Source organism: Anopheles merus, chromosome 2R (genome assembly GCF_017562075.2).
Source record: "Anopheles merus strain MAF chromosome 2R, AmerM5.1, whole genome shotgun sequence".
NCBI lineage: Eukaryota > Metazoa > Arthropoda > Insecta > Diptera > Culicidae > Anopheles > Anopheles merus.
The window spans coordinates 35,262,417-35,288,861 of NC_054082.1; the positions used below are offsets into that span (position 1 = coordinate 35,262,417).

General features: G+C 46.1%; 1 protein-coding gene across 13 annotated transcripts in view; it reads left to right on the top strand.

Annotated features, from left to right (window-relative positions):
* Positions 1-26,445, top strand: part of LOC121590377 (uncharacterized protein CG43867) — a 178,143-nt gene that overhangs the window by 123,663 nt on the left and 28,035 nt on the right. For 10 of the 13 annotated variants that reach the window (XM_041909999.1, XM_041910005.1, XM_041910002.1 and 7 more), the window contains one exon: positions 16,887-16,949. In XM_041909999.1, the coding sequence (XP_041765933.1) occupies positions 16,887-16,949 (63 nt within the window). Of the gene's footprint in view, positions 1-12,816; positions 12,832-16,886; positions 16,950-18,248; positions 18,592-19,622; positions 19,783-26,445 lie in introns of those variants that run through there. The other 3 variants (XM_041910008.1, XM_041910012.1, XM_041910010.1) reach the window with 3 other exon arrangements.

The following is a 26,445-nucleotide window of genomic DNA, read 5'->3' on the forward strand; positions in this document are numbered from 1 at the left end:
TTCTTTTTCCTATGAAGCTCACCTAAATATAAACGAACAAAATCATAATCCCGTTGGCGAACGACAGTCGTCTGCTTTTCATTTTCTTTGGTATCCATTTTCAGAAATTAGCTTTATGGGCACGATTTCGATTTTGTACTGGTGCAATATTCGAAATCGTTACGGGCTTTGTTTTTACACGCGAGCAACTTTTTCGTCCCATTTCGGCTTGGAGTTTTGGTTGAGGGATTATTGATTCCGAGTATATTGTTTTTATTTAGCTATATAGACACTGAAGTGGAGTACATATGTAGAGGTTTTCCTTTCACAAAAAAGTGTTCATTAATCTCCTATTTCTCTGTCTAAAAATCAATTCAGGATCTTTTATATCAACGTAACACTAAAAAGTGTATTGTTCTTAATTACAGTTGGATTTTGGGTTTATACATTAATATTTCGAATATGAATTCTAATAAGAAAACAAATATGAATTAGAAGGAACTAAACCATAGGATATAGATAAAACTACGTGACTAATTTGGACTGCATGAAATGAACTGCTCGAACTACAAGAATGAACTTTGCAATGAACTATGTAATGAACTAAGGGACAAACGAATAAACAGTGGCAAACAGACCGGCGATTAAGGTGCACTTTTCATATCAAGGTTATACTAAGCTACTATCACAATCCAGCACTTTAGTGAATATATTTCACAATTAAGAAATTTAAGTTTCTACCTTGTTTTTCGTTCATTATGTTCTTTGTACTTTCTATCTTAGTAATATAATACAACCCACAGCTTGTGCTACCGATACCCGGGGCAAACTAAGACCCAAACACCAACCCCACCCCCCCACCCCCCTTCTCTCCTCCCAGATCGAAAAGCTGTCAAACGATTCCAAGCTGCACGATGGACAAACTTTGCCCAACTATACCAGGAAACGCCAGTCGACAAAAAAAGATTCGAAACACGAATCTACTTGAAACATAAAAGCAAAGTAAAGTTTACCGAACGTTATGATAAAGCGAACGCCTAACCTCCCCTCCCTCGTATACCATTGTGGTGCCCAGTGGCTGCCGTCCGCCATTTTGTTGTTATCGGGGGTGGCGGTAGTGAATGGGAGTGGGGCATTTTTATGTTCCATTTTTTCGCTTACACTTTAGCTTTCCGATAGCAACTTTGGCGGATGGAATGAGATGCATTTCAGCACGGTGTGTGTGTGTGTGTTTTTGTTCTTTTTTCAATCCAACTTTTCCTATGCGCTTTTCGCTATAATGCTTGAAGCATTAAAAAATCTTCCATCTTTTACGACGTGCGGAAGGTGCAGTGCAAAGTGAAAGGCCCGTCTACTTTTGCTTTTACAGTTGTTTGGCAATGTGCATTAAACATGGCGGAAGTAAAATGTGTACAGCTCATCAAACATTCACCGTTTGATGGGGCACTAGTACTTTGATGAACGCAGCAGCGCAGGAAATGTATCGTGCTCCTTTTTTTTAGTATCTGCTGGCAGGAAGCGATGTAAGATAGATCGATTCGGAAAGCTATCAATTTATTTTGGGTCAAGAATTTTGGAGTGTTGGTAGAAATTGAAATCATTTCTACAGAAACCTCGCACTGTACCATGAAAATACATTTCCCATCGTGTTTTTAACGGTTTTGCTCAGTCTTCTTCTTTCAAAATGATAAGCAAACTAAGGAAGCTATCTATCATTAACGCAAAAGGCCTAGTAAAACAGTACACCAACATGTTTAATTACTGACAGCCTCTGGGGCAATGAAGGCAACGAAATGATATAGAATTATTCCTGCTTCCTGAGTGCGGCTCAACCGCCCTTCGAAGCCTGCCGATAATGAGAATCTCCCATTCCCACCTTTCGGCACAAAGCAAACTCCCAGGACACTTCCCATCCAAACCCGCCCAACACACACACACACACACACACACACACACACACACACACACACACACACACACACACACACACACACACACACACACACACACACACACACACACACCGTTAACGTCCGATTGGCACGCAAATTTCGCATTACTTTGGACGATATTTTAAGATGAATTACGCGTTGCTGACGCCCCATCCCTTATCGTACTACAGAAACTGTGCCGTGGCGAGTTTCCGAGGAACGTCGAGGCGAGCTACAACTCCCACAGGGTGCACGGGCTGGGCCGCGTTCCCCCTTTTCTTTCAGCCGCTTTCCGTGGTGCTTGTATTGAATGATGAGCTGGCATTTCGATTACGAACGATATAATTCACACTAAGGCTTGCGGGTTGTTGGCGAGAGGGGGAGGGGGGTGGGGGGTCGACCACATTTTTTCTGGGGAAAGGCAGGTTTTCTAGTGCAGGAGAAATTGCTCACCCGTAGCCCTTGTCCGACGACACGAATGAGATGAATTCAATTTGGCACCTATGCTCGCGAGAGATGGGAAGATTAATGTTTCTTTGAGCCGGAAACAAAACAAAATTATCTGTAACTGTGTGAAACGGCATGGGGAAGGAAATGATAAGCAATCAATTCAGCGAACTGGAACGGAAAGCAGAAAAACAGACCTGACCTCTGAACCCGCAATGCCACCTCACACAGGGCCACGAAAGGTTAACAGTTTTCCGCGGAATACCAACGGTCCCACCCACCTCCCCAGCTTTTACCGATCGTTCCGCGGCACAGCAGCGGCACATAATTTGCGTGCATAATTTTCCACCGGCAGGCGCTCTTGCTTGCCATCACCCAAGAGCGGGGTCCAACCCACTCGATGCCATTAATCAACGGGAGAATTGCGCTAACTAATGCTAGGGTTTGGAAGGTCATCTCTGCCATCCGCCATCCGACGGAGCGAAGGAATTGCAAACACGCGCTAGAACGACGCCGGTCGCCAGCACAACTGGTCGGGCCAACTGTGTGTGGAGTCCGTGTCGCAAGGAATTATGCAAATCACGACCGATCCCGGTGGTCCGGTGTGAGCGATGGAGAGCGGAAATTAAAGTACCGGGTTAAAGTTTTACTTCTATTTTTTGTTTTTTTTTTCTTTGTACCGTGTCTGTGTGGACAACCGTAATTGAAGGGTTTTGGGGCGCGCGGGGATTATGTACGACATGATTTAGTATGCCGAGGGGATTAGTGCCGGCTGTGGAGTGCGAGGCAGGTGCATAAAGGTGGGCGATGGGAGGGATGTTAGCGAATAGTTAATGAAATATCTGCGAATTAACACGATCGCTGATGATTAATTAGCGGAAAGCAGGGGGTTACGGGTCAATGCATCGAAGGGGAATGAGAGCTGGTGAGTGTTATGCGAAACTGCTACAGCACATCGCTTGCGATGTGGGAGTTGGTTAAAGCGCAGAGAGGATTAGTTGGGGATTTATTACAGTAGGCAGCGTTTCAGTGTTGCTTCCTTGCTTAATTATGGATCTTAAACAATTGAAGCAATGTGCGAAGCGTAAAAACTCGGCTACCTTGCATACATTTAGGCGTTGTGTGCAAACTTGCCTTAAGGTATGCAATCTGCATTGAAGCGTCTCCTTAGTTCAACAAAAACCGATCTGGAATGAATATAAAGAACTTATCTGTCAAAATTGATTTGCTACTCAAGCAGTTAACAATCAACATTTAAATCACACTCGTTAAATATTTAAAAATCAGCGATACATTTACCACTACCTAATCGTTCCCCTCACGCTTAACTACATGCCACCAACAATCGCTGGGTCGATTTGTCGTGGCGCAGGAATAAAACGAATTTGTTCCCTTCCATTTTAAAAGCTTTTAAGTTTTCTTTCAAATCCCTCGGCAACGTCTAAACCACGGGTTCGCCTTATCATAATACAAAACCACAGCCGCATGTTTGAGCGCTCAGCAAAAAAGCATTCACCCAGCATTCTACAACTCATTTCTGTTATTACTTGCCGCTGCTGTTGCTGCTGCTGCTGCTGCTGTTTCTACCGCATACAGAGACCATACTTTTCCATCCGTAAACCAACCGCTCTCCCTCTTTGCACTTTCTCATCATGGCGACCCTGCCGTTTCCGGTTTCGCCTGCCCCTGCCGGTGTCGTTGATTTTCATAATCCTTGCATAACTTGTGCTTTTGCAGCACTAATTAGCATTTTGCCGTTTTCAAAACCCCGTCATGTAATCAATTATGTTTACAACGGACTCCTTCTGCGTTGGTCATCGTCGTTCCCTTGCGTTCCTCCCCCTAAACCTACCTCGGTCTTCTGGTTTCACTGTGGCTGGGATCAGCAGAAAGTCGGTTTTGCCAAATGCATGAAAAGAACATTTTGTTACAAAACTGATTCGAATAAGCATCCCTTTTTTTGCTGCCACGCGGACATGAGAATATGCACGTATGTGTGTGTGTGTGTGTGGATTATTTAGCTATCCAATTCCATTTGCCTGGCCTCGCTTAGCATGCGGACATTCTAAAGCTTTTCCCCATCACCACCGGGCCGGTCCGACGGGTCAAACCCCGGTAATGAGGCGACGACCCCCGTAGCAGCAGCAGCAGCAGCAGCAAAAAGGCCACCATCGCTTTCAACAGCAAAATTCCATTCGCTAAAACTTCCACTCTAGTTGAGAGAAGGTTTTTTTTCGTTGTTGCTTGTTGTGTTGCCTCTACTGCTTTGCTTTCTGCGCCTCCTCGTTTGGATGCGCTCCAGAGACGAGGGATGAAGGCAACCTCCCCGCCCGAAGGTTGTAGCCTGACCATGGCATGAAAATCCTGAAATCATTTTTAATCTTTACTAATAAATTCAACACTTTATTGCTGGCCTGCGCCACCCCCCTCCGGAACGGTTGGCCAGTCCGGTCCATTTTTGCGCCATTTTTCCTCCCATCCGCGCGCGCTCGATTAGCGAGCTGAAAAGTCAACCGGTTGAAGGGAGGGGCAAAACGGGTTCAACGGTGCTTTTTTTCGACTTCCACCAACCTTTTCCTATTCGGTTGCTCAAATCAAAGGCAAACCAGGCCAAAAGGTTGATGGGTGGGTGTGGAAAAAATAAGGACGCTGAGTGGTGGACAGTTGGATAAACCTGTACTCTAGCGTTTTGGAGCGGAAAGCCCGGAATCGCTCGCATAGCGACGCAGCAGAACCGGGTGGAAGCCTTTTAGTTTGATCGCTTCCGGTGCTTCCTTATCACGCGGGCCTGTGTATACATCCAGCACCGGAAACGGAGACACCGTGCACTACTACGGCCCTTGGGCACAAAGCTCAGCTCGCACCGATTGAGAGTCCGAAGTGGGTGCTGTTGCAGGAGTTTAACTGTGCTATTTATGCACCAGCGGGTATAAAAGCGAGCCACCATTGTTGCGCGCCTCATAAAGTGTCCCGCTGGACCATCGATTTGCAGTATGAAAAAGAGCATTGCAAGCGATACTGTGCTGTGAAGCTATGGTACATATGGGGTTATTTTTACAGCACTTTATCTCTTTGTGTGTGTGCATCAGCTCACCTGCACGTAACCTATTTTCAATTAATGTACAACGGAGCTGATGGTGGTGCCGGTGTTCATGCTGATGACGGTGATGGGTTCTGCCGTAAAGCTTTTAGCCATTAACCAACACTGACCCCCGTGCCAACCCCGGTGGCTGGAGGTGATGGTGATGGAAAACGTTTAATTACATTCGCATGCCAGGCAGCGGGTGAAGTTGATCGAGCCGGATTGAGTGAAATCTATTCATATCGTCATTGGTGGCGATTCTTTCCCGTGCTTCAGTGTTCCAGCGAGCTGAAACATTTTATCGGTTTTCCCGGCAGGAGTGATAACTTAAGCTCTCTCATCAAACAAAGAGCTATTCATAAAACGCTTCACTTATCTGCAGCTATCATAAACGGTCGTTGGGTGTTCACTTGTTTCCATTAATATTCAAGCTGTATCGGGTATTTTTTTGTATGATTTTTTTATATTGAATTTAAGTAAAATTAACTATTGGCTGGCTTCATTTGTGACTAAAGCTTATTTTTAAAACAGATACCCCATTTTATTGAGGTAAATCATTTCTCCATACAAAAAAATGCATCTTTCACTTCCACGCACACTAGTGGTTGTCAGCCTGAATGTATGCTATATGTATTGATTGCAGCAATTTAGGCGACATATTTAAAATATTAGCAACATTACTCTAATTGATGCGAAAAACACCAAGCACTATTACTACAACACTTCGTGCCACCAAACACAACAATGCAAGGGCTCACTCGTGTTAATCATATCAAACACAAACACCGTGAGACAAATTCCGCTTCATTCTTCACTGTAACTGGTCGGTGAGTTTAGAAAACCGTGCCACCATTAACCCTCAATTGGCGATTGATCGTTTGCTTTGAAGCGATTGCACATTCAATCGTTTCTCCCCCCAGCGTGATGGATCTCGACCCAGCGATAAGACCTCGCCTGCAGTCGTACAAAAATAGACCTCCAAAGCCTTTCAGGAGCGAGAATGGCTCAATGCGTAACCCGGCTTCGGGACTGCGAGTACGTTGCGCAATCCATCACGTTACGGTCCATCATTAGTGCCGTTAGTGATTGCGATTAATCTTTCCAGCGCGCACCACCACACATCTCAATGGGGGGGAGGAAAGGGGCTTCCTATCGGCTGGAGGCCGTTCTTTGAGCAAGACGAAAAGCCCACTTTGAGAGTTTGAAAGTGAAGAGAAAGAGCACCCCCTTTTTACCGATACGATCAATCGTAGAAGCGGGAAGGCTAAGAAGGGGTGAGAGAGTGACGAGTATTTCGAGCTTTAGTACCCATTTCCCGCGCTACGGGTGCCTTTTTCTATTCATTTTCCCTTTCTCAACCATCGCGGCCGCTACTCAGATCGATTGGTGGAATCGGTTGCTACGGAAGCCCCGCCGGGATGGAAAGAGTTGAGCTTTCAACGATGAATTGAACTTTAACGAAACACGGCTGGATGAAACTTGTTTGCTGTGCTCAACTCGTCACGAACAAATGCAATCCCGGCAGCAGAAGTGCCGAATGGGAAACTTTTCCCAATCTTTCTCCCTCCTCCCCACCCCCAATGCTACCGACACTTTTGCAAGCAATGGTGGCAATTGATGTAAAAAGAGGTACGCTTCCTGAAAAATGGTACCACAGCGCCAAGCGAACGGAGCAATTGAAAAGATGAAACAAGAAGGTACGAGAAACACCAAAAAAAAAACCCAACGTAAGCAACTCTCCGGGTCAAAGGCTTGAGACTCAACAGCGGGCAGGAAGCGGCAGAAAACGTTTCGTTGCTATTGAAAAATGCGATGAAAAACAGCACCTCGTAAGACAAGCCCTTTTGGGGGGGGAGTCCAGGGCGCTCTCTCTCTCTTTCGTGTGTCCATTTTGTGCCGCATCACGGACACGGCACGGTCACGGCAGGAGGATTCCCGTCTGTTGCTCTGGAGTCACGGGACCGTTTCAATTGCATCGCCAGCCGGGGGCAGCAACGGGGTAATAAATGAATTACATCTTCGTGATTGTTGCACTTGCCTGCGCCTCGGGGGAGTAGCGTGCTGCCAGCCAGCGCTTTCGATTCATTTTTCTTCGTTGCTCCCGCCGGGCCCGGTCTCAGCCGGACGTGTCTTGCCTCGGCTCCGTAGGGTGGCACGAGCGCTGCATCACCCGAATGACCATCGAATCTAAAACAATCTTTCAATGCCTTGCCCATCGGCGAGCGGTAAACGTAAACCGCTCGGAAAGATGGGCACACGTGTTGCTGCTGCTGCTGGTTTTTCAGGTTTTTGCCTCACCACCTCGAGACACTCCACGGACCAGCATGGAACGAACCGAAGCCAAACGACCAAATGTGCCCTGCCGTGTGCGATCATATTTCTTTCCCTGCGTGCAGGGACCGCTTGTCCCATGCATTTGGTTGGTTTTGTTCACAGAAAGTAAAGTTTTTACCTTACAACTGGCTGTAGGGCTGACATTGTTGAAAACAGTCCTTTACAAATAGAGCAGTGGTTTTTCTGTCTTTAAAGAAATGGTGATGAAAGCTTCATTTCCTCTACCGTAGCATACGGAGTTTGAAGATGGTTTTAGATTTTTTTTTTTGCTCCGAAAAGAAAGGATTTAAAACCCCCAAAAAGCTATCATCCTGCCTGCAGCAATTATTTGCTTGTGTTTGCTTATGTACCGCTTCAAAGGTTGAGGATCTTTAGCGAAGGGTTTTGTTTGTTTGGTGTAACCTTTCTTTATGGGCTCAGCATTAATTTCCCGCTCCCGTGATGATAAGCTGCTGCTTCCTTCACTCGGGACGGTTAATGGGACGAATTTAAATCCTGAAACATATTATACGCGTAAATAATATATTTCATAAGGATTAATAACTGTAACGGAAGCTATAAGGATGCTTACCCGAACGAGCTTACCCTACATTTTCCCGTATCTACATAAGAACTTATAATAACAATATGCAACAAACTTTGCAAAATGCAAATCTTAAAGTATGGGTACAAACAACGGGCCACTCGTGTACTGCTTCCAGTCTGGCTTTCTCTCTCTCTCCCTCTCTCTCTCTCTCTCTCTCTCTCTCTCTCTCTCTCTCTCTCTCTCTCTCTCTCTCTCTCTTTCCGTCTTTTCTTTCAACCAACTTTTTCCATCATAAATCGTGAACGCGCACACGGACGCAAAAGTTTGTCCGCCGCGCTCTACAGATAATGGAAAATATGTCCCTGTCGCCGTGAGCCCCCTCCCCCCCGACCATCCCTCCATCCCAACCTGTCAACCATGTTCATTCCCAGAACGAACCCTCCAAAACGAAGGGAACGGTTGTTTCTTGATGCTGGGCTGAAGCAGCATAGCATGCCGGTCGGCAAGACGGATGAGTAGCGCTTTGTTTTTATTGGATAAAATATGCATGAGCTGCTGCATGCGGGTTGCTCCGCTGAGCCAAAGACTCGCCAGAGTCCCGTCAAGAACTAGTGGAAGGGAAAAACGAGCAAAACTAGCAGCATGCAGCGCTTCTTCCCCAATGAAACATGTCACTGGGAAATTGTTTTATTGTTTTAACAATCATCATCGGTGTTAACCGTACGGAAAACGGGTTGTTACGGGGCTCAAAACTCTCCGCTTCGGGAAACTTTGATCCCTTTCTCTGTTATTTTATTCATACTTTGCACAGGGAGGGGGTACTGATCAAATTTGGCCCTGCAACACGTGTAGTGCTTCAATTTTGCTATTTGCTAATTAGCAATTCATGTCTTTGGTTATCTTTCTCAGCAAAGCTAACGATGATAAATGAAATAAAAAGCTATCGAATTAGTAGCTCACCCGTGGCAGTGGGCAGGGAAGGCAGGATTTAAAATAATAAAAATAAACCAAGAAAGTTGGCAGCACTGACTCGTAACCTCATTTTTGGCAGCAAATGTGTGTTCACCAAACGAACAAAGACGCAGGCCATTCATTGCTTTTTTGCTGAGCTTTCCTTCCTTGTGCACTCGTCAACGGCTTACACGGCGTTACGATATGCTTTTCTTCCCGGGTACGTTGCACACAATGGCACATGCACCCTCTGCTCGGATGCAGTTTGAGTTAGATGTGTGTGTGTGTGTGTGTGTGTGTGTGTGTGTGTGTGTGTGTGTGTGTGTGTGTGTGTGTGTGTGTGTGTGTGTATGTGTGTGTGTGTGTGTGTGCATGTGTGTTACCACGTGCGTGCAAGTAGTGTAGGGTCATGTTTGTCTTGTACAACACTGTTTCTTCCCACCGAAGATTTCTTCGCAACGCTCCTTTAAATCACCAAAAGCAAAAACGGGAAGGAAGCCTCAACCATACGTCACTGCCACCTGCCGTCAGATGAACTGCACCACATGTACGCGGGATTTTCCGACTCTTTCCCAATTGTCAACATGGTCGATCCACAGTGGCGTGTCGGTGCAGCAGCGTCGGCACAAATGGGTGTTACGGGAAGCGTTGCAACATGCATCGCAACACAAAAGGCAACGTAGCGCACCCCGTATATGTGCCGTAATTGTGTTTCCCGTTGTGCCTCGTCATGCGCTAGGTAGGTAGGTTCTTTGGGCAAGCATACAATGCGGGGATTGGATTGGAATGTGGGGGGGGGGGGTTCCCAAAATTGGGTCACCATTGGGCGCCAGGGGACACCCAGTTCTGGGAAAGAAGGGTAATTTAATGGAAATTCTCTACCATCGATTTGCGAGGTTCTTTGTTGAGAGTGGAATGGTTACTCTTTTTGGACACTTGAAAGGAGTACAACATTCTTGGCTTTATTGTACATGGTTTGTACTTGTATGAAAGTTTTATAATTATTTTATGATATTATGTTTTATTTAATAATTCTGTCACATCTTTGCATAAGATGTTTTGCTGTAAATAAGAAGCATCATCGTATCACTGGTACCCTTCACATCGGAACAATGTTTCTGGCATTAAATTCCTCACATGGGCACCATTGGGCACAATAAAATCGCAAACTTATTTTTGCTCCATTTTAATTGAATACTCCTAAATAAATAAAAAAAATCCCTCCAAATGATGCTTCACAATGAATACTTCCCGCAAATCAATATCAACAAGTACAACTCGACCGACGTTGACAAAAGCCATGCCCCTCCCCCCCCCCCACCACCACCACCACCACCACCACCACCAACACCCAAATTGCCCAACGCATCAGCATTTTCGCCACATTCACCTCGACCAAATTTGTTTGCTGTCCTCGGTTCACGCCCTTCCCGCGTCACCGAATCGTGCCCAATTTAGTCACGGTTACGCACATTCACTCCCCCCAAAACCACCCAGCAGTGTCTGCGGGTACAATAAAATTTGATGGTAGATAAAATTCGATTCGAGCCCCTCTATTACGCTGGGAGTGTGTGTGTCGTCACCTAGCCGTCTCACACACAGCAAAAAAAGGCAAGAAGAAAAATCTCTCAAACAACAAGGCCACAATGGAGAGAATCGAGCATGGCACGCCTGGGGGTTTTTTTTTAACCTCAACCGACAATCAATAGCCGAATAATAGGCCGCCCGTCTGCACACAAAGCCCCGGCTGAGTGATTCGTTTTTCCACTTCGTTCCTCCAAAGTGTGTCGTCCTTACTTGATCATCTTGAAGAATAAATGCTCCTTACCACCACCACCACCACCACCACCACCACCACGTGCAACCTGCAAGTTACCAATGGAGACGCCTAGTGCGCTTCAACCCGCACACGGTGCGTCGCTTACCGATTCAAAAGGAAAGCGATTCACCTGACGCTCGTTAGGCTGATTGTCTGTTCTGTTTGCCCCTCCCCCATTGACCGGCGGCGTATCCATGGTGACGCGGGCAAACGTTGCCGCAGCAGACACCAACAGCTTACCGCAACAAAGGAGCCGTCGTCACACGGGATCCTAGCAGCACCATCCACCGGCCCTAACGGGGGCACCTAACGATGGGTAGTGATGGAAATTGTCGTTTAGAAAAGCAAAAACCGAGGGACGGCATTTCAAGAACTTTTGTGCAAGTACGAAACCTACGTTATAGCGACGGGGTGCGAAAAACTTATCTCTCCCACCTTTTCCCCGCAAACCGACACCGAGTGAATTAAATTTATCAAATTGTAGCTTGTGTTCTGTTTGATTTCGAGCGTTTTAGCATGAGTAAGAGAGAAGAATGTGTGAGAAAATGAAATAGCAAAAAAAGAAAGAGAGAGAGAGAGAGTGGAAGAAACAGCTCAAACAGCAACAAAACTCCCTGCCCGAGGTTCCGTTCTTGGAGAATAACATCAACGTTTCACCCTTAGTTCTTGCTTCCCATTTGGAAATGCGTATACCGATTGCCGTGCGAAACGGGAGGAAAATATCCCCGAGCAACGGTTGCTAAGGGTTGCTGCATAAAACTTCAATCCAGTGTACTGGCCAGGTAGGGTCGCGCATGGTCACCAAATAGCAACAGGACCAGGATGCCGTCCTGACGAACTGGATGGATGGCTTGACGACGGACTCTGCTTGCTTCCGATGCTTGCCGGCATTATCACGGAGAGAGTTTCGTTTCAGCTTCATTTTTTTTGCGCTTCTTGAGTCGGACTACAATTTTTCGACCACTTGTTGAAGTTTTCCAGCGAGCGTGCAAACTTTCCCGTCGGGTAAGTTAATTAGAGAGCAAAGTATTTCTTAGGGTAAATGCTGGATGTTGATGAAGTGTACAAGGTAGTCTGATTTCAATATTTATTATATTATGCTCATTGCTCTTCCGCCCGGAATAATTACTGGAAGAAAAAAAAGGAAGTGTTGGTATAGTATCTTCGGTACGTTTCATTTAAACATATTTGATGCGTTTAAAATTCAAATATAGTTTATGTTATTGATTTTGATTTAAGTTTTAAAACTCTTACCAAATCCATCCACGTTCCATTTGCAATCTGAAAAAAATGCACCGCCGAAAAAACAACAGTCCCAGCCGAAGCGTGCAAGTATTTCAACCCATTTCTGCTGTTTGCTCTACCGTTATTAACTGCTGCCGTGTGTTTACTTTACGAAAATTGGATTCAGTTCCAGCTGGATTTGGCTCAACAGCAGCAGCAGCAGCAGCAGCAGCAACGAACCCCCAAAAAAACGAATTGGAAAATCTTAAACTCCCAGCTAGCCCAGGGGTTAGAACACAAACAGAAACCGGAGACGTTTCATTTCCACTTCAACTTACCCGGGCACGCGTACGTTAGTGTGTGCCATGCTTTATCGCGCAACAACGGCGTGCAGCGGCGTGGAGCATTTCGCACCAGCGCTTTGTCTTGCGTCACTGTCGTTCATCCATCATGCCTGTCAGCGTAAGGCGCGCGCGCGCGCCCCCTGTGCATCTCATGCCCCCGTAGTAGGCTGCAAAAACAGAAAGTGCTCAAAAAGGTGGGGGTGCTTTACCCTATTGCTAGTGGTGCCATTACGGTACACACCTTGTTCTGCGCGTTCTAGCCGCGGTTTGGGGCTCAATGCGCGGTGGCTTTCTCACGCTTCCTTGGGAAGGAACAACCAGCGTGCAGCTACTGAGTGGCGTATGATAGCTCTGTTCTCATGTTTCGTTTCACCGCGTGGCCGGGAACAAAAGCTGCCGTCCACCGAGAACGCAGGGAAGAAACAAGAACGCCTCACGTGTGAACGGTGTTTCTGGGGTGTACACGCAGGATTTTTTTTCCCCCGAGGAGATTTTTCAAACATCATCCTTCTATGTCTCCCCCCTGCACTGCATACACATACACGGGGAACCCCATTTATCAAAATAGATTTTCACCAACCGCGCATGTTTTTCCTTCTGGAGGTGTTTTTTTTTTATTATCGAGTTCTAAACTCAACCAGCTTCAGGGAAGCAAACGCTTTCGGTGGGTTGGAAATCTTATTGCTGCTGAAAAATGCTTCCCCTCCTTAATGATATGCCAACACGCGTAACCGGGAACCCACGCGTTTCTGTAGGGCATCATCCATTTATATAATGTTTTGCCTTTCCTTTACCTTTTGCCGAGCAAACTTTCGATGCTGGGTGGCAGCCTGCTCTCCCCCACGTACCTTTGGGGCTTGTTAGCGAAATCGAAAGTAAGCGCCCGCGTTAAAAAAGCAGCCCCAGGAAAAGTTCGCTGCCGCGTGCAATGGAGAGGAATGCTGACGGGAAACCAACCACTCTTTTGATCCATATGCCATTGCAAGCGGGGTTCCAGGGAATTTTTACAGTATTTCGTTCTGTGCTGTGTTGGGAAATTGTTCTCATCTGGTTGGCGCATTTCTCTGTAGGTTGGTTAGGTGCAGTGCCAATTTAGTAAGGATGGGCAGGATTTATATTATGTTGCTTGGCAGTGCAAAAGCAATGCAATGGAATCAATCAATTTTAAAGGGCAAATGCGCACTCCGTCAAACGGAGACGGTGCTATATAAAAATCATACCGAGCATCGAAATCAAATCTCTATTGTAATGCCATGGCTTTAGCAAATTTAAATTCCATTCCCTTCATCTCATCAACAAGTTATGAATTTCCTGAAAAGTTGTGCATTTATTTATCAATGAATTATGCTTGCCTAACTTTTCCTCCCTCCTTAGTTGCTTCAGTTGCTCGTTTGCACGGGTGAACTAAACATTCATTATTCATGATTTTAATAAAATATTCAACGTAAATCGGACGGTTTTTTCGGAGGGGGGGGGGGGTTTCTCCCATTTGGCATATCAGATTCACTCTGCCCACCAATTTTCAACCAAGTACAATTCTTGACCCCAATCAGAAATTTGGACCACCTTCCCGTGCGGTTGCTCATCAGTCATCGTGTGCTGGTTTTGACGTGTCGCCTTTTCACCCCTACCGGCTTTATTTTCTTTTATAAAACTTTTCTTTCCCTCCAATTTTCCTTTCACTGTCCTTGGCTCTTTCTCTCTCTTTTTTACCACGGGCAATAGCCATACTGGGCCCTCCGTACAGAGGGACGATTTTTTCTCACACTTTACTGTTCCCATCTCCCTCCCTTTTTTTTTTTTAAAGCGAATGATCATTAAATTATCGGTTGATTGAATTAGACCTTCGGGCGCAGCCCCTTCACGTTTAGCTGTTCTGATTTTTCTTCGACACAGTTACTACCAACCAACCAACCGACCAACCGCCTTGCTCCGCAGCGGCCTTCCGAACGGTGGTTCCGGTATCGGAAAATCGATCGATTTTCTCGTCCGATAAACCGGAAATTCTTTCACTTAAGCAAGCTTACCTAGCGCAGATAACTGGCAGGAGGCAGGGAGGGGCTGGGGGGGAAACGCTTTCGCTCCCTTGTCCGCCCGGTATGTTTATCTTCCGTTTGCCCCCGCCTGGCTGCTGCGAGGGAAGCAAAGCGAGCTTCGGAATAATTACATTTTCCGGTGGCCCGTTTTTGCCCGGTGGCTATCGGTTTTGTGTGGGTTTGGTGGGTGGTTTGGTTGGTTATTTTGGACATTTTTTTTTTGTGTGTAATACCCGAAATATCCGTGCGAGAAGGGCGGTTTCCGTCACGCCAGGGACCTGTTGACCGCAGTCTTAATGCGCCAGGAAAATTTACGCACGTCGATGATGCGAATGATTAAAGGTAGTTTAATATGATTTGGAGTACTTTAAACAGCTTTTCTCATTAAGAAAAGCATATTCAATTTGAAAAGATCGTTTTTAGGTAATACTTGTGGACTGTTTGCTCAACAATTATTTCACCATTATACGCTTCAACTCATTTGTTCGGCAAATGGTTATTTTTTATCATTTAATTTGCATTAAATTCTACTCAACTCTCAATAATCCTATACTGTTTGAAAAGTGGATTTCAAGCCCATTATACCATTCAAATAAGAATCCTTCAAAGGCCACTATGGCCACTCGTAATGCCCTGGATCTAATCCTGCTCCCTATCTCTCTCTGGCCATGCAGCGTGCTTTTCTCACTTAAACAAAATCAAATCCCCTGCTGCTCGCATCCAGCGGGGTCCCTAGTCGTCCGAGCGCCATTCTCTAATTACGGGCTCACAGCCACACACAATCCGTTCATCTAAAAGCAAAGAAGCTACCCTCATTTGCAAACATTTCCTTGCGAACCACATTTCCCAGAACGGGGCGCATTTATTAAATCATTCCCAGCGCATTCCGGCCAGAGCGTGCATACGACCGCTGCTAATAGCCGAGGCTGAAGCTGCTTCTTTGAAATGGCAAATCTTCTCTCGGGTTTTTTTGGTTTGTCGTCTCTTCTCCCCACCATTTTTGGAGTCGATTGTTTCGGGCGCTGAAAATCTTACCCGTAAGGGGAGTGTGCCTTCTCCGAAACAGGACATTAGAGAAGCTGGCAAGTGTGTCCCCCCGGTACCACCGCCATGGTCATTAGTTTGTATTTCCTCACAGAAGCTGCTCTACGGTGGCAGTGCGCTCTGGCGTCTCATTTAAATCTGAAATGCTTTGCTTGAATGTTCGGGTGCCGGTTGGATGGAAGAGCCTTCGCTGCTCTGTGTATGTTATGCGTATTCCGGTGCATTGTTCCTGCCGCGTTTGATGCGATTGTTGAGGCCGAAAATATGCTTTGACGGCCAGGGAAGTTTGTTCACGAAACGAAATTTTAATTAGCACTAATTGCCGTCATCAACAACTGGCTGGCTTGGGGTTGTCGGGCGGTCATTGGAGAGCTTGCCTCGGTCAGGCAAGCAAAATGTGGGGCAGACGCTCAAATGAAGCTCAACCATCAAGAGCGCTTTAGTGGATGATGGTTTCGAAGTTCGTAAAATGACAAATATTTTTGCGTGATTCGGGGCAGCTCAGTTTGGCAAAGTTTTCCATCATTTTTTACCCGTTAAATGAGAATTCATACATAAGGCCAGAAATGAGGATACAGGGTTTTCCACGATTTATTGGTTGGTTCGCATCCATGTTTGGTGAGTTCCCATATTTTTTGGTGCGTTCTCACGATTTTTTGGCTGTTTCCCAGATTTTTTTGGTTCAATTGTATTGATATCCAATCGGAAAATACCAATAAATTATAGGAAAGAAACAAAAATCTGTGGGATACGACCAAAATTCGTGGGAACGCACCAAAAAATCATGATGGAACTGACCAATAAATCGTGGGAAACCCTGTAGTAGCTTAGTTATGTAAGTAAAGTTTTTGCTCCTGTGAAACAGAGTCTCGGAATAAATCCTTGTCTTCCTCCTAGGCCCAATTGGGTTAAGTATTGTTTTTCACCGCGAGAACCGCTTCCAGCGGACGATGTTTTTGTTTGATTGCGTAAATGCGCTAGCGCCATCTATCTGTCAATGCTAGCATCTCGAGAAAAGCACATTGCCGCCTAGCCGAGACACACGACCCTTTCGATGAATTCGCGTTCCAACAGGCATATGATTTCGCACTACAATAAAATGTATACAAAACCTGTTGTATTTCGTTTCTTATCAACACTTTATCTCTTTCTTTTCTTCTTTGTTATAGCTCTCCGAACTGGAGCAGCGCGTCATCGAAGCTGAGGAACGAGCTGAAGAAGCTGAAGATAAGGTAGGTTTATTATAAAAAAAAATTGACCCAAAATCCCAAACCAACTTTCTCAAATATGTTTGTGTAATGTTAACATTGGTATTCTTTTAACTTATGGGATATTCTTTGTGTGCCAACGCGACATCCATTTGCTGTGTTTACACTTCCCCATTGTTTGGAAAGCAGTCTGATGCTCAAACCATGCGTTCAATCATCTTATGTGATTAAAAGTAAACAAAGCACAAAATAAACATGCATAAAAGATAACGGCAGGGATGTACGAATATTAAAGGAAGGGGGAATTCGCTACGATTTGCTCGATGTTTTATTGATGATTTATTTGTCTCGAGAAAGAAGGGTCCACGTACATTACAATTAAATCTTATGTCGTTAAAACCATATCTTTTCTATAAGGTTTGAAGCATTAAAAAATATGTATTGAGCAGGTTCTTTCAGAATAAAAAAAAACACACAAAACAAAAACAAATATCTTCAGTAAATATATCCTTTTCGTCCTTATATCCTTTTCGATTGGGGTTCTTGTCCCCGCTAAGGATCAAATGTAAAGCTCCAGTAAATTTCAGGATAAAATAACCCCGCCCAAAGGATAAAGCTCCAGGACGTTGACAATCGCGTCGCCGTTTACCTGTCATAGTATGACATAACCAGTGCCTGTCAGCTTTAGTTCAGTGGACCGTTTCCCTTTTTTCCGTCCACCTTACCCCCTGTGGAACGGCTATGGGCAGGATGAATTTTCCGCATGCGCAAATCTCTACGAGACTGATATCACAAACACTATTACCAGTATTATCACACACACACACATCTTGGCACATAGACCTATTTTCACACACTTACAGACAACATGTTGGAAAGGAGGAAAACCTTCACCTTACGGAGGAAGCACCAGCGCGTGCACCACCTTGAACAGAATGGGAAAGGGATTCTCCAAAACCAAATGAATTACATTTTTCGAGCGATTCAATTACATGGCTGAAAGTATTTATTCGTCTATCTTTACAAACACGTGCGTCGTGGTTGCTTGCTGTGTTACGATGTGCCTGTATTAGAACGGTTCCGCTTTTTGTCCAATCCCACCCATAAAAACCGCATGTTGACAATCGCCTTCATTTCCCGCAGGCCAAAGCCTAACACTAGCCTGTTTCGCTGTGTGAGTGTATAGAAGAAGCCACTCACACACTCTCACACACACATACACACACTTCACCATCAAGTGAACCCCTTGTCCCCACTGCGCGCGTACACACACGCGCGCTCGCGCCTGCAACCCGCCTCTACCAAACGCCACGACAGCGACGACTCGACGGAAAAGGAAACAACGTTTTGGATCGGTGTCGCGTTTTTTGACGGGCGAGCTTTTTTTTTGTACTCCTTTCGATTACGGGTACGGGTAGTTTTACGTGTAAAAGTGTATCAACATACATCCCTGGCAATTGGTCAGTTTGGTGCAATTAGTGTGATGTGTTGTGTTTGTTCGGGCTTTTTGTCTGTCGGCCTCGGTCTCGAAGCGCACAGAAAGCAACACAACACAGGCGTAAGGGGGAAGGAGGCCCACTGCTTCGCTAGCGTCCACGGATCAATCGCGAAATAGAATCAAACCCGGAAGCGCCTGGGAAGGCGAAAAACGGCGAGCAACTCAAGTGTGCGTACAACTCAACCGTTTTAAAAAGAAGTCCATCGCAGCCTGCTTGGATTATAAAATCTGCATCTTTCGGATCGTTGTTGGTTGGCTGTGAGAGCCGCACTTTAGAGAGACGAAGGAATCTTTACTGCCCGGGGATTGTCCCCTATAGTCTTTGGGCAATGCATGTGATGTGCAGTCTACAAAAGGCAATATTCTTCTAATGCAATAGAGCCCCAATATATCCTGGCTAGTGGGCTCCTATTTCTTACCCGACGCGTGTCGGAATCCTTTCCCCGTCTGCGTGCCAGTGTGTCCTTCTGTGTATGTGTGCGTGTGTGTCTGTGTATGATCGATTGCGCAAACACAGCTACAGTGCTACTTGGATGTACCAAGAAGTGTCCTGTGTACAATCGTTGTGCAAAAGTGGCGATAGAAGAAAAAAAAACCCATAAATCTCTCCCTCCGACGAAGGTCTTTTTCCCAAAGAAATTCGTAGCTTTTAGCCTTTTGTGGAAGGAACGTTCGCATCTCAGCTCTACCCTTCACAAGGGAGCAGGGTTATGAAAGTGTTTGCGGCCGTACAGGATGATTCGTTGATGTTTTCATCCACGCCAGGTCGTGGCCGTGTTGGGGCGAGAGAGAAAATCCATACCTAAGGGGAGAGATTTGACCCAAGTGAGCAAAAACCTGTGAGAGCACACTGCCCCTCTCTTGTTGTGTTGTGAATTTTCGCTCCATCGTTGTAATGTCTTGAGTAATGGAGAGCAAAAAAAAAACATAAGTTAAGGAAATAATAAAACGATACATTGCTTGGTAAATGGTATGCGAAACAGTGCTTTAACTAAATAACAGTTGTTTTTTTTGTGTATTGTGTGCATTAAAATTAATCCAAAAATTATCATGTAAACCAAACAACGAGCGTGTGGAAACGATCTCCTTGAATGTTGTTCATTTGTAGTTTGTATACTTTTTTATTAAAAATATAATATTTTTTCAACCTGGATTTACAAACTGTCTGGTAAAAAATAATTTCAAAATGAGCATTTTAGTGATACCAGTGCTAGTGTTGTTTTAACAAGCAGTGTGCGCCACCTCCCCCCGCTCCCGGAAGTGTCTCCCAGCATCTGCATCAGCAGTCACAACACAACTGCTCCACAACAACATCACCAACACCAACAAACTAAAATGTCGCAGGATCTATGAGATAAGGTAAATCCAGAACGGGAAATGGGAATTTTGGACTGTCAGAGAACGGCACAACAACGACTGCCCTCCGGACACGGCACTGTGAGAGTAAAAGGGTCCGTTTGGGTTACTCGACTTATGAGGATAGACTGTGCTTGTACCGATTCAACGATAGCGCACGCTCTTTTGCCTCAATGCCTACAGTTTCTCCCAATTGGGTTGGGGCCGTGCATATTCCGTACGTACATTAACACGCTGAGCAGCTTGAATCTGGTCTGCTGGTCGGGTTGTTAGCAGCCTTGACCTACATTGTAATTATTCGTTACACTCGCGCAACGGGAGCTTGCGTATGCGTCAAGCGTGGAGATGCGTATGACAAGTGAAAAAGACACTGGTCAGAGGAAAAGTACGCTTCGAATGTAAACAAGACCCAATCGGGGGCAGAGCGTTCAATAGGACTGCTTACATAACGCCCGGGCCCGCCAGTATGCTGCATGCGTCGTAGTTAAACTCCCCGTCAGACTCGATCGATTCCTTCCTACCGCCCCAAACATTCCACCCGAAGTGACCCCACTCCCGACCGATTTTCCAACCGTGCCTTTGCCGCTGTACCGACCGGCGGGCTGTGTGACTCGGCGAACTAAACGGAATCGGCCTTACCTTGCGAACCTCCCCCCCGTTGGTGTTTTGCTCGCCAACTTCCCCATGAAAGTGGAATTTCTTTGCCTCCTTCTTTTGTAGGTAAACGTTGACGGACTCCTTCCACCTTTCTGTCTGTCATCTAGTAGCCTTTGACGAAGTTTATTGCCACTGGCAAAACTCGAATGGAATGTCTCGTTACTTCCTTCCCACTTGGCGCTGTGTACCGAAAGCTCACCCAAGCGGGTGCGTTTATCGAACTTTTCCCTACGCGCAAAAGCCGCATCGTTACCCTCAGTAGCCGCCAGCCCTGAAGCCGGTCGAGGCAAGCGTGCAAAAGCTCACGCTCACTTGCGGAAAATTCAATTTTGTCGCAAAGCAATGATAGAAAGCAGCACAGTTGAAAGAGCAAGAACTTTTCGTCGGTATTTTTTTTTCTTTTTTCCTTTTGGGTTTGCCATTCTATTCCTTTCCCGGGTGCTGCTTCCCCTACCCCCCTCCACCCATCCCCCGCCCCTTCCTTCTGGTGGTTGGGGTAAGTTAAATCGTTGTAGGTGCTTATTTGTCGGCGAGTTCAACGAGCTCTCTCCGGCCAGCACTTCTAAACAAATTGACGAAAGTTCAGATGTCAATGACAAAATAATGAACGTTTCGTGCTTTGTTCTCTGTGTATGTCTAGCCTTTTCATGCGCCAGCAAAAGATGCCAACTAGCAGAGCTTCGGTGGAAAGTTGGGCAAGAACTATTAAAGGAGCAAAGTTAACGACGATGTTGTTAACTACTTCGAATCAAATTTTGAGCATGTTGTGCTTGTGTCGCTCCAGCCCGAAGACGCACAAACCTCGCTAGAGCAGTTGGTTCGATTGGAGTGTTGTTTATTTACATCCTATTTTTCGATTCATCTTTCTTACTACAAAAAATCATAACTATTTCTGAATTCACAACACCATCCTTTTGACTTTGTGATTCACAATATCATCCCCCTCCGAACCTCAAACCTCACTCAACCAAAAGCGCAAACAACTGCCACTTCGTACGACGGGTTGGGATTTGTTTTCGGACAAACACGTGGTGGTGGATCCCATTTGTCATTCCCCTTCATCGGCGGCATCGTAACAATAGGAGCAGGGAACACTTTCGCAAAATAACAAGTTTATCACAAGCCTGCCTACAAGCCTGCCACGACGCTCCTGGCTGCAGATCATTTAAACCAGACATAACCACAGCGTATCAAACCCCTGGCTAGACACTCGAGCTCTCCCTCCTGGCTCGCCACTTGAAGCTGGGAGCAGACGCACGTCACCCTCCCACAGTGCTGGTGGTGGCGTCGTCAAAATGTTGGCCGACAGCCAGACTGGCCACTTTGGCGACGGCAGAACGAACGCTAGGGATGATGATGCTGCTGCTGCTGCTGCTGCTGCTACGACTGTGCCCTAGCCACGTACACATACATGTACGAGGCGTATCTTCAAACGACAAACGACATTATGCATGCATCATCATCTTTATCTCCTGCGCCTTAGAAGTATGGCCCATGCCGTTTCGTTATGCCGTGAAGGGTTTCTGGTGGGTAGAATCATGGTCAAGATCTCGTAAGTTCTGAAACGGTTTATCTGAGCCGATTTATGGCGCACATGCCGATTTGGTGCACACATGACGGCTTCCACAACGTTTTAATCAAAGAATTCATACTATATGTATGCTATTGAAGTAGGATCTACATTTTTTTATAAGTATTTTTTAATCTTTTTGAAGCTATTTTGAAGGTTCTCTATCCCCCAAAAAAAACACACATTCACCTGTTACTGGCTAAGCCCCTATAGAAAGACAGAATGGACCCAAACATGATTGATTTTCCCGGAAAATGGCAGCACAATCCTTATGAAGCAACAAATGATTAACACTGCACCGCCGTTGCGCCCTGATTGCTGACACAGCAATGTCCCATGACCATCACAGTTTGAACCGTTTCGATGACGATTAAAAATCAAAGCGAACCAATATCATCCACCTTCCTCCAACAGCAGTGCCGCTTCCCGCACCCCTCACTACCATGGCCGCCACCACGCAGGGTTTTCACTTTTAATTAAACATTTTTCACCCAAAAAGGAAAACGTCAAAAATGGACGAAATCCTTCACCGATCGATAATTAATACACGGTGCGCCCAGCGCGACACCGGGAAAGCGTCAAAGCGTTTGCTCCCATTTCCCAACGCGCTTTGAGGAGGTGGGAAAGGTTTGGTGGAGGAGGGGGAGAGAAGGAAATATTTTCATCTCAATTTCCCCCCTCCTCAAAACCAACCCGCCGCGTGTGTTGCTGTCAGTGAAAATTTTCTTCCACGTCATTCCACGACACCCCTTGACGGGGAGTAAGTTGGAAATAAATTAATTTCCTCTCCTCCTTCGCGTCAAAATTGCACATACACACCAAAGGTTCGATTGCGAAAATTCCCCTCTCTCCCTTGCTCCTCCCTGTTGCAACATCATTGCATCGGCACAGGGTTTGTGCGAGATGAATCGTCGGAAAAACCCACCCATTTTCGTGCGAGGCACACGCCACGCCACGCCGGTGTAAAGAACGCCACCGATGTCTGACCGTGAGGGTGACAGCGCTTGTTCACCGTTTTCCTCTCCTTCGGTGTGTTTTAGAACTGGATCAAATTATTGTTTTCGGCTTCGCTCCCGCCGGTGTATGGGTAGACACACTCCCACCCACCCACCGTTGATGAGCATCGCGCGTGGGGTGTACTTAAGCCCCCTCTTGGGAGACGCCGTAACGAACTGTTGCGTGGTCTGACTGGTCGATCACAGTCCACACACACACACAGTGCCAGTGCGGGTAAAATGGAATGAAAATACACCACCTTCACCACGCCATCGTGTCACACTTCCGGCTCCCCCCCCCCGCCTCTGTTTTTGGCTCAATGATTTTATTTATAAATCTCCCAGACGCTTGACTTGCCGCAGACCTTCGCTGTGGCAAGGAGTTCGTCTTCTTCTAGCTCATTTCTTCTCGCATACGTGTGTGTGTGTGTGTGTGTGTGTGTGTGTGTTGGCTAAGCTGTTTTTGTTTCTCTTCAAATTGGTGGCGTGATTTTGAAGTGGAGACCTTTACCACTTAGCCCTGCTTGAACTGCAGCAGTCTCTTGACTGCCTGCCCGGCCGGCCTGGCTGTGTACGGTTGAGTTGTTCCTGACGTCTTTTGCTGAAGTCACATCGCCAAGATTTTACTAGTCTGGAAATTCGTCACATCCCTCGCACCCAATTTGTTGTGCTGCTGCTGCCCGTTTCGAAAGAACATTTCCGTATTACGGCGGCACCGGCACGAATGCACGCTCCGTGTGTAGCTCCGTTTGTTTTTATTGCCCTCTCTCGCTCTCTCTCTCTCTCTGTTCAAGGGTGTGGGCTTGTGCAGACGATGGTTTTGCTGCGATGATTAACTACCGCCCGAAGGGTCTTTCCTTTGCTTGTATTTGGGGAGCGGGTAGGGAGGACACGCGGAGGGCCATTGCATATCAGTTGGTAAAGTCAACAACAACAATCACACTCCCAGGCGCAGTGAGTGCGAGCGCGCACGAAGTGTATAAAACTAGTTTTGAATGACATATTTTACAAAAACAGTGAAACACACACACACACACTCCTCCCTTGGGTTTGCGCTGTTTTGGGTTTTTCTATATCGACTGTGTGTTTTTCCTTGAGCATTTTAATGTTGGACAGTCGGGGGAGAAACCCCGAAGCAGTGGTATAGTCATTTATGTGTCCTCGCCAACTGACGATGATGGTGATGCAACGTGAAATGTGAATAATGTTTCTTTTTTAATTCACCAGCAAATTAGCGCAGCAAAAATAAAACTGAAACCTAATACCGCGGCGTCAAGAGGGAGAGTTTGAATTGTGTACACTGAATTCTACGATTTGGCGGACCCTGACTACCAGCGAACGGCGGAGTTGTAAGCGATACGATTTCTGACGCGGGTGTCCCTGAATAATAAAAGTTGACAAATTAACGAGATGACAGTGTGTGTGTGTTTATGGTTAATTTGAGAGAGATTTTCGTGCTGATTGGCGTGTAGAGCACACACCGTTAACGGCATTGGTTTTTATACCACATTAATAAACTGCCCTAACATTCGTGTGCAAATAAAGCGATTACTCGTGCAAATGGTTTGCGATTGGTACGGCAATATTGCATACCTTCGGGCGTTTTCAAAGAGTTGGCATTTTTGCTGTAAATCGAGTGCCTTGGAAATGCTTTGCGATTGGTACGGCAATATTGCATACCTTTGGGCGTTTTCAAAGAGTTGGCGCATTTTTCGGCGCAAATCGTGTCTCGCGTCCAATTCCTTACTTTCCTCACAAAATCAATACTTATTTCGCAAAAACAAAACAAAAACAAAAACACAATTATTTTCGGTATTGCTCCACCAACGTCGAGGGGAAATTGTTGCAAAGGCAGCCACACAGCTTCTCCAAAGAGCTAAAAAAAAACACTCCAATCAGCGCACTGTCGTCCCGCAAGGAAACGCCACAAATTGTGCCCGATGGGCAGTAGTGTGATTGTCCTTGACAGGGCGGGCTGGTGTCCGGCAGACCCCAGAAGCTTGCTATCTCAATCCCATTTGTGCGCCAGGTTGCACACCGTGTGGTAGAGCGGTCATGGCGCACACCGCCAGACTCACAGCCACACAATCGACACTCGCTCGCACCACAACCTGAGCAGCGGCAGAGAGTGTGAGAGAAATATATAAAATCCGTCCTGCCATTTCCGCACGATTTACTTTAATTGAATCGTTCTTTACCGCCATCGCGACCAGGCGACTATTACCGGGGGGAGGGGAACAGTCCGCGCGCACTTGGGGATGATGACGCGCTGGCCGACGGTATCTTATCGCTGGCATCTTCTAAAAATAGGGAGTTTGCCGGGCGTTTTCCCAGCGACGCGTTTTGCACTTCACCTTGGCAAAGTTGGCAAGTTGAAATGTTTTTTTTTTTTCGTTCTTTTACTGCTTCAATTTCATGCGAAAACGAAGCGGAATAGCATGGCCCGTCGCTGGATGATCGTCCAGTTGGAAAGAAACATTTCCTGTATCCTATTTATACGCGATAACATCCAACGGTTTTCCATTTCTGAACCCCCCCCCCCCCCCCATCCCCTGGGGTGTGTGCAGCCCTACGTACAATGGGTCCGGCGGTGCAATGCATCTTCGTTCGTTCGTCTGTTCGCACAAAGGGGAATACAGTTTTTTGTTTAGTTTTGCACGGTGTTTCCCTTCCCGTAAAGCACTCACCGAGCAGTAAAGCGAAAACTGCAGTAATCCACCTTTAAGTTATCTTTGTACGCGTCCAATCCCGTTCCTGCTCCTGCTCGTGGGTTGCTTCAGCGTCAGCGTTTATGCTTGGTCCCGCTGCAGTCTTGGCAGCCGGGCACTGCATCGAGCCCGATCCGTCCATCTTTCTGCTTCCAGTTCCGGTTTGATCCTATGCCATTAAAATGATGGCTAGCAGCAGCAACTATTGCGATGGTTTTTTTTTTTATGCCATCCGTCGACTCCTTGCGATCCTCTTGGGAAGCGGGATAACGTTTTGTAGCGTACGCGTGTGATAGTGATGTGCTGGAAGGAAGAAATAAAACACCAGAAATATAGATATGAGAGAGAGAGAGAAAAAAAAAACAAACACATAAAAACACATAAAGTATAATATCCCGTTAGTCGCCTCCGTAAACACGGTTAGCACGGCTGGAGGTTTCGTTGCCGTACTTCCGTCGGAGTTTAGACTGTCTCGGTAAGACGGGAGCTAAAAGAGCGGTTGATTGGTTGGTTTTGACACGTAAAAAACTTCACATTGAAGCATTGTTTCGCTATCCCCGCCAAACGATGGACGTTTTCTAGACGCATGATAACGATGTGTTCAGGCTGAAAAACGTCCAATCATGCTTCTGCTACTATTCCACCGCTATTGCTATGCTTCAAATCATAAGCACTTCCCTCATGCACACACACACACACACACACGATTAGGGAGTCATTACATTACGAACAAACC